This window comes from Phaseolus vulgaris, chromosome 11, assembly GCF_051622355.1.
Source record: "Phaseolus vulgaris cultivar YP4 chromosome 11, ASM5162235v1, whole genome shotgun sequence".
Lineage (NCBI taxonomy): Eukaryota > Viridiplantae > Streptophyta > Magnoliopsida > Fabales > Fabaceae > Phaseolus > Phaseolus vulgaris.
This window is the reverse complement of record NC_143508.1, coordinates 3207789-3223641: the sequence shown is the minus strand read 5'-3', so window position 1 is coordinate 3223641 and position 15853 is coordinate 3207789. Positions and strand designations below refer to the sequence as shown.

Below are 15853 nucleotides of genomic sequence, written 5' to 3'. Positions count from 1 at the left end.
TTATTTTCTTTGGATTAGATCCTTAAGTGATATCATTTATAAAAAAATAATAATAATAATATATATATATATATATATATATATATATATATATATATATATATAACACTTCACCAAACACTATCTATAGTCCTATTTATCTAAAAGTTTCGTACATTTCAATGAAACATAAATTTATATAGAAAAAGAAAAAGAAGTTAAAAAAATTGTTTGTTCGTATTTATTTAAAAAATATATATAAAAAATATAATTCTCACTGTCTCCGTGCATAAAAAAAAATACACATAACATGCACAAAATTACTTATTATTTGTTTAAATTCTATTACATGATTTGTTTTACATTATAGGTAATGTAAAATAATTTATATTTTTTATCTGAATTCGGATACGGTAATAGATATAATAATTTGTCATCAATTTTTCTAATTACATTTTAAATACAAAAGTAAAACAATAATTTTATAAATTTAACAATTAAAAAATTATATTTATTCATTACATTAATTAATTTGTTCATAATTTATTTTATTTTTTTCTTCAAATAATTTAATTACTTATTTATTTTTTAGGTTAATCTTTTAATTGATGAAAATTTTTATACAATAGTAATTACTTGCAGTACAGGTAACTGGTAACTACTTCAATCCGAAAAAAAGTCGCATAGCAACATACTACCGACACACAATTCTTTTAATATTATTTTTTCATCAACCGACAGAAAATTGATTGATAATATCTTTATTATTTATATTCACAAGAAGAGTTTATTATAACATATAAAAAAAGATAGTCATAAAAAAGTGAAAGCAAAAGAAAAAGAAAATGAAAAGTGATGAGAAGATAATCATAGTTAATGCTAAATTAAGCTAAACTCAATTACAATACTTCTACCATCATTATTTATTTCTTACTTACATAATAATGAATGAATACTATAAATGAAATGAAATGTGAAATTATTTGCTTTTGAAGCTACAACAACACAGAACAACATAGGTAACAACCATGTACAATGTAAGAGCATCTAAGACGGAGTATGTTTCCAAATCCATAATCTTCTACTACACTTTACAACACTTCTTGAAGAAGAAACCTTGCACGCATGCTTTCAATTTGCAGAACTTGTTAGGGCACTGCACGGAATGTAAAAAAGGGAAAGAAAGTCAGTCCACGCGCTTGAAAGCCGCGTGGAAAGCAATAAGTGATATAAACTTTATTTTATTGCACAATCTTTATCTTTGTCTCCGGTTTAAGTAGGCAAGGACATAATAAGAGTGGCCCAAGAGATGTATCGGAGGGTGGAAGATGATTGGGTGGGCCATGATGGGAAAGATGAAGGGTGGAGATTGTACTGTTAAGAGATTTGTGCGTGGGAGGACATGTGATGATTTGAGTCATTCACGGCCTCAAGAGTGGTCTGGTCCGACACATGTTTTGTTCTTTTTTTTTCTTTAATTTTGGTTTGAGCTGGAAAGTGGTTTGTGTCAGAAGTTAGTAAATACCATTTGACGACGAGTTTAGATGTTGAGTCAAACTCGAATATATGCCATGGACGCACTTCAAAATCAATCTATGGAAAGTGCTTTTGCAGAATATATGTTCCAACACAAATATATTTCATTTTTTATATGCAGATTAAATTAGAAAATAACTTACACTTACAAATAAAAAAACATATATAAACTTTCAAATGCTTATGTTTCCACACTCACAGTCATATTCAAATAATTTTCGACTGGCTGATTTATTATAATATTATAAAATATATTATTAAATATTCAATTTTAACCTAACTTAATTTTATAAAATTAATTTATATGCTATAAAAAATACTTTTATTATTTGTGATCTCAAAAAAGATATGTATACATATAAACAAATCATTCACTTATTTGATATTTGTATAAAGGGTAGGGGCTTCTTTAGGTTTAAATGAGCATAATTCAACATTAAAATACAAAAACAAAATGTAGTATATTGTAAATAATTATAAATGAAAAAAAGTTTTGGTCACTAGAAATTTCTAAGTAACTATAATATTGATTCATGGTTGATTATATCAATCTCTTTAATTTTGTTTCAGTGATTTATTTATAGCATGGCATTTATAAGTTACTTACTGGATAAAATGAGAGCATTCAAAATGAATAAAAACAGCACATGCTTCCTAAAGTTTATCTCTTTTTTTTATATATATTTTAGTACAAGTAAATAGAACAGTAGAAAATTTCAGTATTCTATCTAATTTTCTTCCTCTATCTTTATTTCTTGTTCTCTGTCTATCCCCTTAAAGAGAGATTTGGTGAGTTCTACTGTTTTTTTCTTATATTAAAAAATTATATGGTAATATAAAATAGTTATTTTTCCGGTTTACACTGTTTAAAATATTTTCTATCTAAACAAAATAAACCCAAGAGACATAGATTAGAACAATACATAATAAAACTTAACAAGTGATTTCACAATTTAAAGCAAAATGCTAACAAAAACTCAACCTATCATATTCTCTACTATTAACTAAATTATAATTTTATTTTTAATTTGATAACTGTCTTGTTAATTATAAGTATGACTTAATATGAAAACATACATTGATATAATTGAAAATAAGATGAGAAAAAATAGAACAGTATATTAGTTGACATGCTACAGCAATTTGAGTTACATACGTTAGACAAGTTTAGCTAGGAGATAAGCAAATACATTGGATTAAAAACAAATGTATTTGAAATGATTTTAGGTTTGGTTAGTGATATTTGTTTTATTTTAAGTTAGATGTATTGATTTTAGGACCACGAATAGAGTGGTGATGGTTTAGATAGGAACTAAATTTGCAGTCCAAAATGAAAGGCATATAAACTAAATATTAATGAAGCCCAATGTTGGCATGGCCAACATTCTGGGCCAGTTATAATTTGAAAGTAACTTGGCCCTGATAAAGGCTTAGGATTGTGGTCCATGTCAACACTGATCATTGTAAACCACCCAACTTGTACAACTAGTACCTGTTATTTGGTTTTGGTTATAATCGCAAACAACTACAATATATTTACCACAAAATTTAACCATTTAACAGAACCCATGCAGAACCAGGATATTCAAAATTCTCTCTGAATGCAATATTTGTCAAATAGATAAGGCATTCTTGTAGTGTAAATTTCATTACATTAGTCAGCCTTGCATTAAAGAATTAAAAAAAGTTCTTAAATTATTTATATATTATTATCTTGATTCTCAAATGTATATTAATATTTAAAAAAGTATTTCAAAAAAGCTAATGTGCATTTATTGCTATTTAGCTTCAAGGAATAGCGTGCTTGGTGTGAGAGTTATGAATTGCGTTAAAAATGTCTAGGTTTTAAGGTATATTATATATATATATATATATATATATATATAATATATAGAACTAAATATCTGTACATGGTTTGTCAGGGATATGATAATATGTAATATAATAGGTCCAAATCTGTATCATAATACTTTTCAAATGACTTTAATACTATATTAGTAAGTTGAATTTAGTAAGCTGAAAGATAAGAGGATATAGATGTGTTTAAACATGGATAGGACTGGACAATTTTGATGGTTTTTTACATTGTTGTCAAACAACATGCAAATATTTTTAGCAAGGTAATTAATCACTGAACACATCACGTGTATTTGTTAGGAATCTAAGTGTGAGTTTGAGTCTCACATTGAGTAGAAAGGAAAAAGTTGAGCGACACACAAAGAAGAAGACTCGTAAACTCATTACCTTATGATTTTGGATTGGAGTCCTTACTTGGATTTGACTTTCTCATTGGTGTTTGAATTTCTCTAATGAATTCCCCCTCAAAAGATCCAAGAGCGGTATCTGAGCCACATGTTTGTCTTTGTAATCATCTCAAACAAGTACATTACGATTCTTGTATCGAAAGTCTTCCTAATAGACATTGAGGTCTGTGTGTCTCATTAATGTGAATAATAGTACAAGAGTTGTATTGAGGTAGTCGTAATTAAAAATATTTTCACTCGAGAGAGTTGTATCAATGTAGATGAGACTCTCACTTGAGGAGGAAGAGGAAGAAGAGGAGAAATGTGAATATAAGACACACATTGAATAAAAAAATAAGAAAAATGAGCAATATAAAAAAAAAAACTAATGAATTCATTGCATTAAGATTTTTTTGTTGTAAGTGATGTTAAGTTAATCCCTTTTAAGATTTTTTGTTGAAAGTGATCCATTGTGTACATGTTTCATTGGTATTTTGAATACCTGTAATAAGAGCTATCTTTCTGAATGCCTGTAACTACGAAGAAGGATATATAGCCTATGAACATTTCTTCAGGTTTTATCCTGCAATGGTGCTTTGATTTGATTCCAATAGCCACCATCCTCCTCAGCTTTTATACACAGAGGGTAGTATCCCTAGGTTTCATACTTTTTTTACCATATAAATTTATTTTTGAATCTATTCATTCAAGTATCAGAAGATCATACTTAGTTTTATTGCTCAACAAATGATTAAAAAGGCATGTGATGAGAGCATTATTGAGTAAGAATAATTAGCAAAGAAAAAAAAAGAAAAGAAAAGAAAAAAAGGAGAGTAGTTGAGGTGGGGTTGTATAAAAAGACGAATTTGGTGATAAGGTTGAATGGTGAAGTAAATGCGTCCACAGCAGCACGAAAACGACACTGAAATAAAAAGCTTCAGCCAAGGAATCAACACTAAGGCCCGGCCCAGCTACAATTGCCCAATTCGGACAACTCAATCCATCTACGTAATTTAGATATCTACATTACCTTAACCGACAAACACTACTTACCTGCGAACCCTTTCTTTTCATATTCCTGCTTTTTTTTTTGGAAAAAACCTCAATACAATTTTGAGGTTTTTCTTACTTTGAATCTTCACTTTCATATCGTATATTTACAATGGCATCATTAGGGTATATTATACTTCACAGTATCATACTTTCTGAGTCATTCACAGTACTAAATATTTTCGAATCTTGTCATGTATATATCCATTTGCTTATATGAATGTATTGAAAATGATACCTATAAATATTGAAATATATATCTAACTTGAAAAGATATTTTCAATCTTTGACAAACACGCACATCGCCATCTTGATAGGCTAGCTAACTTATTTGTAATCTTTCTAGCGTACTTTGCACAAGAAATTTGGGTAAATAGCAGAGAAAAGAAAAGCCCTCTGAATGAACCTGTTGTCAAGAAACGATGGCGCATTTACCCAAGTATTATTAACCAAATACTACAATTAATTTCATGCACATCAACATCTTTTCAATTTTGTTGGCTGTCTGAAAGATAAAGACGAAAGGAAAAAGTCAAAAGAAATCCCAATTAAGCAAGCAAAATGTGACAGCGGATAGTTTAGCCTCCAAGTAATATTGCAGACAGTTGTTTATATTACTACTACTATTGTTTCTGTACAATATTATTTTTTAATCATTAGATTTACTTTTAAACTAAAATATTGGTGTTGCACTTGCCCCAAAAGAAGTGCACAGTATTGGAAAAGTATAAAAATACTTTTGACATGTAAAAGGTCCTCCTTTGTTTAGTTTATTTTGCTGTCTTCTCAGACATTGTTTCTGATTTTCTAGTTCTGGTTTTGTACAAATCCATGAGCGAGCACTGTCAGCAAGTTAGCAAACTGCAATGGTTAAGTAAGAATGTAGAATGCAAAAGCGTGATTTATATATGGTAAGGCATCAACTTTTCGTGTGAAAAGTTGAGCTAATCCATTCTTTTCAACAATTTTCATCATTAAAGAGATTGCAACCAAAGTTTGTTGCCCTTAACTTATCATACACCCGACAGTCATATATTACACATAACTTATTATCATGACTAAGGATTGAAGATTAGATGCCCCACTCAACACAATTAAACTAGCATAAAACACAAGAAATAAGAAGAGCACATGTCATACACAGTCATTGGATGGACCATATATATATAGAGAGAGAGTTATTTAAGTATTTTATAGGAGATAAGAGTAAGATTGAGGATTAATTGATTGATTAGCTGGGTGGATGAGCACATAATTTAGGAGTACGATTCCCACTTAAAAAAGGGCATCTATTTGGCTCTGTCTTGAATTACATCGAATCCCATCTCAGTTGGGTCAGTGGCCTGAACTTCATAGCTGATGCCATCCAAGGCTCTTCTCAGCCCATCCTTTGATGTTGCGTACAGCATCTTTGCTCTTATCCTAGATGCTGTTGGAGACCTGAAATTTTTCGCAAAAAACAAACAAACCCTTGCCATCAACCATCTTATTTAATTCACACCATAATTGCATTTGCACCTAAACAATAACTCAATTTGCCCTATTGGGTAGTGGGTCATTTTCCCATACCATTTTCCTACAACATTATTAGTCCTATAGAGTCAAAATGCATACCCTAAGGTGAGTACCAAATAATAACCATAGTCATGACATATGAACAATACAAGGTTGAATAATTGATACCATGCAATGAAGAAGATCTTGCTCTTCCGGCAGTTATCAACGGTGACAAAGTCAAAATCGAACACGGCATATCTACAATCGTCGTTTGGCAAGGACGCTGCAAGATCACCATAGCTTTCGCCGGGACCACCCACCTTATCAACGGTCACAAGCCTTGACTTTTCATCGATCTTGAACACTATGTATCTATGCACCTTCTTCCACTTCATTTCCATGAATGAGTTCTTGCACTCATCCGTCACCCACATCCCTGTAGTCGCCTGTTAATTCACCAATCGCAACCAATTCATCACTATAACAGCACAACAAAATCTACAAACCCGATTCATCATGAATGATATCACAACTAAGCAAATCGAACCACATACACTTTTTGTATAGTATTCATATCAAAATCAGAACAGATAGAATGGGAAAAAGGGTTACAGATGCAGTGGAGCGGTACCATTTTGAAAGCCATCGCCATTGTTATGTGGTGAGAAGCAGAACAAAGTTTCCCTTACTTTTTCTCTTTTCTTATTAAGCGTTGAAAGTTGACAAGAATCTGAAGGAAGAGTGAGACTTGGGTCTATATATAAGCACCATCTCCCCGACTTTGCCATCGCTGTTTCATCTTATTTACAAACGTGTCCTCTTTTATATTTAATAAATCATCAAATTAATTAATTATTCATTAATCTAATCTCATCCTATAAAATATCATTCAAACTTTCACTTCATGCCTGTTTGGTAATTTTACAAAATATAATTTTATAAATTTAATTAATATTCACAATTTATTAAATAAAACTAACGTATATTTTATTTTACCAATTTAACATTTTTACCCATAATTATCGATTTTATCAAGAGAAAACCAGGTGCGTTAAAAAATGAAAAATACTTTTGTATTGTTAACTCGTTCATAGATTCATATATAATGAGTTTTTTTTAATAATATATTAACTACATTTTTCATATCTATAATATATAACTATTATTAAAACCTTTCTTCAGTTCTTCAGATGGTAAATATTGAATTGATTATAGACATTCATAAGTAGATGACACGAAATGAAAATCCATTTTCATCTTATCACTTGGAATTCAATGTCAAATGGGGTGCCAGTTTAATACTTTGATTGAATTATACATATATATATATATATATAATTAATGATTTTTTCCTATAACATAAACCATCTTTATGATAGATAATTAATAACTGATAGTTAATTAAACTTAAATAAATTCACATTGATTCAGACATTCAATCATAAAATTAATGAATTTTGTAATTAAACAAAATTATTGTTCAACCTGCTCTTATTTACAAATGTTATTTAACATTGCTTAACAGAATTTACTATTTTTTTATGATTACAACAAAATTTACAATTGAAGTAAATACGTAGACATCATTATTTACATAAACAGTATTATTTAAGAAAAATATACTTTAATGAACTAATAAATAAAATGGTTTAATTATTGATAGAAAAACTAATTATAATATTTACGAAACTGATTTAAGCATTTAATATATAGAAAAATTAACATTAGTGTATTTGTAATAAAATTCTTAAATCTATGTGATATTTTAATATTTAAAAATGTAATAAACAACTCATATGATTACTGATACAAATTAATTGTGTCTTTTTTTATAATGAAGAACATAAGCATAATAAAATGGCAATTATAGTGAGGAAAAGGTACATGACAAATAATGAAATTTAAAGCAAAACTTTTCATTAAATGTTACTCACTGAGATTTTTTATTTATTGAACATGTAAATTAATTAGTAAGAAGTAATTTAAACTTAATTAATATCTTAAATTTGAGCAACATGTAATTAGGTTAAATATTTGTTTTATTAATAAGAATTCAAAATATATCGAGTTTACCATATATTTAACTAATTAAGTTAGATTTCCTTTCCTTGACAATTAGGTTGAATATTTAGGGAAAAAAATATTACTCATAATGGTTTTACCATTCACAAATAATTGTTTTCGTACAAAATATAAGCAATCTTTCTTTTTAAATTATATTTTCTTATTATAAAGGCACATGTATTGTCTCGGAGATCCAAGATAAAAATTTCAACAATAAAATTCTCTCTTTATATTTTCGAAGCAATATTATACATACATTTGATGATTTTAAATGTAACTTAACATATATTTCAGCATTGTTTTATTAATTTGTTAAACAATATCATTATTAGAAAGCAAAAAACATTTTAATATTACACGAACAGTCTTATACTCTTGTAGCTAAAATAAGAAATATATCTCAAAAAAAATATTTCTTTAAATGAAAATAATACTTAAATACATAATTCTTATTAATTATCTTCTAAAATATTACATTTTTAACTTTTGAAATGACTTAAATTATTTTATATATATATATAGAGAGAGATTTTAAAATTTCCCTTCATACATAATGTTAGGCTTTTTTAAAAAAAATTTAATTACTTTTAATTCTCTAATACTTTTGTAATATTCAATCTTTATCATTAACTCTAGTCAATTAAAGGCGGGAAGCCATTAAAAATCTTAAGTACACAATTCAATTAAGAAATGTTTAGTATTTTATTTAAATTAATTAATTACATATAATTATTTTTATGAATTTATAAAATATTATGTGTAATAATACGTCATATTTTCTTTTAAGATTTTCTTTAATTCAATGAAAGGACAATTAAACTAATTCACCGAGGATATATGATTTGTATTTGATAGAAGATATATATCTCTTTAACAAAACCTTCTACCTTTCAGAATAATTTAATTATAAGGCATTAAATGTGCAAAATTAAAAATGAAAAGCTTTAATATCTTAAATTTAAAAAACTAAAACTATTTAGCAATTATTTCCTTTAAGGAATATGAAAATATTTTCTTTTTTTTTTTCAGAAAAAAATTCTATTTTTTTATTAGTTTCTTTCCTTACAAATTAATAGACATCACCCAAAGGAAAAAAATCATATATTTGTAGTATTCCATTGTTGCCATAACCAGTTTTGTAATTCCATTACTAATGTTAGTAAATTAGCTGTTTAGTTAAGACACATGTTTATATTTACTGTTTAGTTTGAAATTACCTCTCTCACTCACTCTCTCTCTCTCTCTCTCTCTCTCTCTCTCTCTCTCTCTATATATATATATATATATATATATATATATATATATATATATATATTTAAATTAAAACATTATTTGCTTGACAAAAAAACTATTATAACATATATACATTTATTTCGTGGTAAGACATTGGTGATAGAATGATACATGCATGCATGATTATTTTTCATTATTCCACTTGAACGAAAAGAAGATGAAAGAAGAAAAACTATAGGAGAAGCATAACAAAGTCCCAAAGAGAGAAGGAATACATAAAAGCTAACAGATGAAAGTGCTACAATACTTATAAGGAAAAGATTTTCTTAACAACCAAAAAGTAAAATACATAAAACCATTATAATAATAAAATAATATTTTAAATTAAAAAATAAAACAAATTTAATTAAAATATTAATTTATTTGTTTGTTAAGTATATGTTTGTTACTAGTGTCAAGATATCAACCCCTACTTATAAAACGAGACCATTGTTAGGTTGTAATGTGACAAATAAAATCAAAGAAAAAAAAATCAATGGACCTAACCCAAGTTGATCATGCTATTAATTTTTTATCGATAATAAATAAATTAAATAGATCATTTCACATATGTTTCAACTCATATATAGAGTATATGCTTCCAACCAAATCCAAAATAAACCAATAACATAGCAACAAAAAAAATCTATTTAGATTTTATGCACCCTAGGTATGAGTTGCCTTGTACAATGAAACTTAACTTATTGACCAATCCAAAAAAAAATAAAAATATAACATTATTTTGTTCAACAAAAATTAGGAAAAGAATAAATACTAAAAAAAATCATTAAATAGAAACTAATTTCAGAGACAAAAAATAATTAGTTGCTATATTGTCAAAATTATTTTAGAGACTAAAAAAATTATTGGTATCTAAATTAGTTTCTATTATTGATAAGTAGTTTCTAAATTGGTATCTAATTAGATATCAAGGTTTTAGATACCAACTTAAAATCTAAATAATTGGTAGCTAATTAGAAATCAATTTAGAAATTATTTTCCAATAATATAAACTAATTTAGATATCAATAATTTTTTTAAATTTATAAAATAGAATCTAATTTTGTCCATATAACAACTAATTATTTATTGTTTTTAAAATTAATTTTTATTAAATAATTTTCTTATAGTGATAAAGATGAGAATGCAGATCTCTCATCTCATATTTAATCTGCAAAGTACATATCAGATTAGTTCGTCCCACGTAAAATTGTGGATCAATTTTGTTGAACCACAAAAAATTAAAAATTAGATGTAATAATAATTATGTATTCTATTTTCTATATATATATATAAATGAAAGAAAAAAAGAGATAAAAAAGTTTGATAAATGATGAAATAAAAAAGATAATAAGAAAAAAAGTGTGGTAAAATGAATAAAATAGAAGAGAAAATAAAATTACAATTAAATTGTATAATTGTACCAAAAGTCATGATCATAAGTTGTATTGGTATCTGGGTTCCAATGGACCACACATTGAAATAAGTGAAAGTTAATGTATATTATTGATGGAAGATGTAAAGAAAAACACCCACCATTCAATGTATTAATTTTATCCCATAAATATGTTTTGCAGCATTGACTATAGCCACCATGGTACTGTTTATCTCGGATCACACCCACAGTTCCCTCGCACTTTTTGTTTCTGAAAATAGTCTTTGCGTGAAAGCAAAGCAGAGAAGAAGATGATAAAAAAATGTGATGGTAAGTGTTTCATTGCCATGCTTCTTTGAGCTTCGAGATTTCACAGCCCAAGGGCTAAAGTTTTCCCATGCATTTGTCTAAGAAAATGAAGCCAACGGAGTTAACACCGCAACCAATGTCTTATCATTTAGTTGATATTAAGACAGTGATAGAGTTTCTGACATATGCAGTGACTCAGATTTTGTTTTAACATTATTTCCATTATTCAATATCACACTTCATCAGTTCTCTATGTCACTATGTTACATTTTCCCACATGCGTTGCTTCACCTCAGAGAGAGAGAGAAGATAATGGAGATTTTACAAACACTAAAATCCAGTGAAATAGCCACCAAGATAACTTGTGCAGCTGAATAGGGAAGCATGTATATCGAACCAAGGGTCCTCTAGGTTGAGGTGGCATCATTTATTTGTTCCTACCATCACAAAATATTATTATTCTTTTACTCATAAGTGTGAAGAGATGGTTGTGCATGATGTCTAAATGCTTTAATATTGATGCAGCTTCTTCTGCATGGAAGTACTCACTCTTGTTTGTGGTGCATGATAATCCTCAATTTGACAAAAGAACACCAAATAATATAGGCTAACTTTATCTTGTTGGACCTTATTATGCATATTATATTCTGATTGAATGTTTTATCTGACTTGTCAACATTAGGCAATATTGATGACCTGATTCAATTCTAACTCTAGACTCAGCTTAATATCATTGTTTACACCAAGAACTGAAAAAACTCAGATTTGGCCAGCTAAAGGGAGAGACAACATGCATATCATGTGCTGTGCTGCTTGTACATTCTGGTTCATAATGATTTCCATTCTCAAGATCTGATCCACAAGATAGATATATAGCAGTTTTTATAGTGTCTAGAAATTATTGTATAGTAGAATGGTGCATAAAGTAAGAGGGCATGAACCATTCTCTAATCCCAACCACAAGGCCATAACCTTCGAAACCTTTCACACATAACTTAAATGGTTCAATGCAACACTGCTAAACCAAATTCATTCTCACTGCTAAACTTTATGTTATATCATCATGTTAATAATAAAATGACATTATTTTATAAAAACTAGTGATAAAATCACATATTTTTATAGGCTCAATAACACTTTATTACATATTTAATATGTAGATAAAATATAATTTAAAATATGTTATAATAAAACGTAGGAGAAAAAAAATCCACAATGAAATATGCAGTCAAACTTATTTAGTTGTCAAATTAAAATCCTTGAAAGTCATAAAAGTAAATTAAAGAAAATTAGAAAACAATATTGAAAATTGAATTAAATTCAACTATTAAAAAAATAGTTTTTCTTTGATGAAACTTGACATTATTTACTTTCAAAATAAAACAGATCCAAAAAAATATATATATTAATTTGGGTGACTGTTTATCTACAAAAATCAAACTAAACCTAAATATAAAGTTTAGTCCTTGTCAAATTAAAATCCTTGAATCATAAAAGTATATTAAAAAAATTAGAAAAAAATATTGAAAATTGAATTAAATTCAACTATTAAAAAAAAATAGTTTTGCTTTGATGAAACTTGACATTATTTACTTTCAAAATAAAACAGATCCAACAAAATATATATTAATTTGGGTGACTTTTTATCTACAAAAATGAAACTAAACCTAAATATAAAGTTTACTCCTGGTAGTTCAAGTAATATTTGTCCTACTTATAAGATGAAGACTAAGTTGCATCATTTAGATAGGTGGTTTATCATATGTATCAGCTTTATATATATATTAGAGAAAGAAGAGAAAATAAAGAAAAAAAGAAAATAATATATTTTATTAATAAAAAGACTTATATTATTGAACTAATTAATACTAATAGAACAATTATAACTGATAAACCTGTTATAATCGAAAAGATTTCTTTATACTAAAAATCTAAAAAATATTATATAAGATCATCTTTATCTTTTATAATATGAACCATTTTTAGATTCTCATAACATTAATCTCATCCACTATAGTTATGCGACTTACCTTTGGATCTCTCCTACTTTCTTCTGTGGATTTTGTTTGTTGATTCACATTTTTGGACGAACTTCCATTTCCGTGGTTGCAGTATGCACAACTTCAATCACAAAATCATGCATGACCTTGGTTTCTTCAATGTTGGTGCACAGCAATTCTCATACTTCAATAGAGTCTACAATGACCACTTTCGAATCTTTATAGCAATTTACTTCAACACCCTACAATGACAAAATTCTAGAAATCTCATCAAAACATAATTTCATCGCAAGTTTATTAAATCTAAAAACATAATTTCATCGCAAGTTTATTAAATCTAACAACAAAAGTTTATAGTAGAAGGATTGGTTCAAAATAGCTCTAATACCATATTAGAAAGTGAACTTTAAATTTAACCCAACCCCATAAAACTAGTTCATGAGGTGAGGTTTATACCCACTTATATACAATGAAATATTCACATCTCTAGTCGATGTAAGATCTCCAACCGTTATTATTGTAGGTTAAGTTTTTTTTGGGTGCTTTCCATTATCTTCAACCTAATAATCTTGTATTTACATGGGATGGATAAAAAAATGTATTTTTTATCAAGAAAAAAATTAACTAAAAGTGCCAAAATTTAACCTTATATAAAACACAATTATAAAGATTAGTGCTTGGATCTCATGTGTTGTATGAAGTATTTGAAAAAATGATGTTGTGCGGAATGTTAATTTCTATATGTCTAGGTTTGTTGGATTTTTGTGTAGGTTCTTGTGGTATATAGTTGTTGAGGCTATGAATAGGTATTGTGGCTCGCGGGCAAGTTAGTAGGCAGGTAAAGTTTCTTTAGATTTTGAAGAGAACAGATTCAATTTTGAGTGGATTTGCATGGGATTTGTTTTTGGGTGAAAGAATTTGATTTGTAATTGCGTTTGTGGACTTTTGGTTGTATTAGAGAATGTTTTGTTTGTATTGTTTTGACTAAAGAATGGTTATAAGGACCCTAATAGGATAAATAATTATTTCTTTTGATGTGACTTACAATTCGTTTCAATTAAAGATTGGTTTGGTGGTCTGTAGAGTTTGAAGAATGTTTGTAGGTCAGGTGTTGAGTAGTTTGGTATTGACCACTTTCTGTATAAGGGTTGAGACACCCCTGAAATGTCTGTATAAGGATTGAGACACTCCTGACATGTCTCATTTTATTTTATTTATTCTCTGTTGATAAAAAAAAATATAAAAAAAAAGTAAGATTAAAAATGATTCAAGACAAAAATGGATAGAGTTGTCAAAAAAGTCTAGGGCAAATGGTGGCCAACAATGAGTGATTGATGGTTGTGCTACTAATGGAGGCTAAGGTTTCTGCCATCAACAAATGGTAGTCAATTGCATAAAGAAAATAAGGAATAGCTTTGAAACTATGATTGAAAGGATACGCCATAATATTTTGAAAAGTAGATTAATGGAGGATCATTACTTTTTGTACACCATAAGCCACTTGCAACATTTGCAAAATTGATCTTAAATATGATGAGACGAAATAAAATTTAAAATCAATTTCAGTGTATGTTTTAGATCATAATTGAGTTACATTAATACTTTTTTGCATATATTTAATATTACCTTTAACCTAAATGAAATTAAGTTCAATTTTCTTAAATAAAATTTCAATGTTCAGAATATAAAAATAGATGCGTAACATCTACAATACACTGGCTAAAAAATTCTAATTTTTATACCAATCTTACACGATGAATATTATTTTTTTATCATATATTTTTTTCTTTTATTTCTACCTAGTTTCCATTGAAAGTGTACTCATATTACTCCTTCTCCCACTTAATATCTATCATTCTCTTCACTCTAGTATGACATAAGACACAACACCGTCTATTTTTCATTTCAATATAAAATATCCACAAAATGGTTATTCTGTGGGTTTTTTTACTTCATTTCCTTTTATTAAATTTCATTCCTCATTCATTTTGTTAAAATCACAGGGCCATAGAACTAATTAGCCCCTTTAAGTTAATCTAACTAATTATCATTGAAACATAATTAGGCCATAAAACTTCGTCCTCGTTGTTGCATATAAAGATCCAAAAAAGGTCTGCAACTCCATTGGAAGTAATATACAATCCACGAAAATATAAATGACTCTAAAAACTTCGAATTTTATAAAATTAAGTTTAAAGTTCATTTTTAATACATTTCAGATAACTTAACGATCATCTTTTATCACAGATTTATCACATGAAAACTTCTTAATATATTATTATTATAATTATTTAATATATATTCTTAATATATTATTATTATTATTATATTTATTTAAAATATATTCTAACGAGAATTAATATCAGTATAAAGAGTCTCTAAAATCTCACATGATTTCATATAGTTAAAGTTTATTTCCTAATACTTTCGAATGAAATGATACTGAAAGAGCACATAACAGCACATTGGGGAATTATGTGTTCAGAAGATGGTCCTCAAAAGTAAAAGATCATATAAGGTAGGTGAAT

General features: G+C 27.6%; 1 protein-coding gene across 1 annotated transcript; it reads right to left on the bottom strand.

The window, feature by feature from the left end:
* Positions 1–5709: 5709 nt before the first annotated feature.
* LOC137824905 (actin-depolymerizing factor 5) lies at positions 5710–7038 on the bottom strand. The gene is made up of 3 exons (XM_068630585.2): positions 6937–7038; positions 6492–6751; positions 5710–6248 (listed from the first exon to the last, which is right to left on the bottom strand). Exons 1-3 carry the CDS (start codon positions 6955–6957, stop codon positions 6098–6100), a joined length of 432 nt encoding a protein of 143 aa, XP_068486686.1. The 5' UTR covers positions 6958–7038; the 3' UTR covers positions 5710–6097.
* Positions 7039–15853: the final 8815 nt, after the last annotated feature.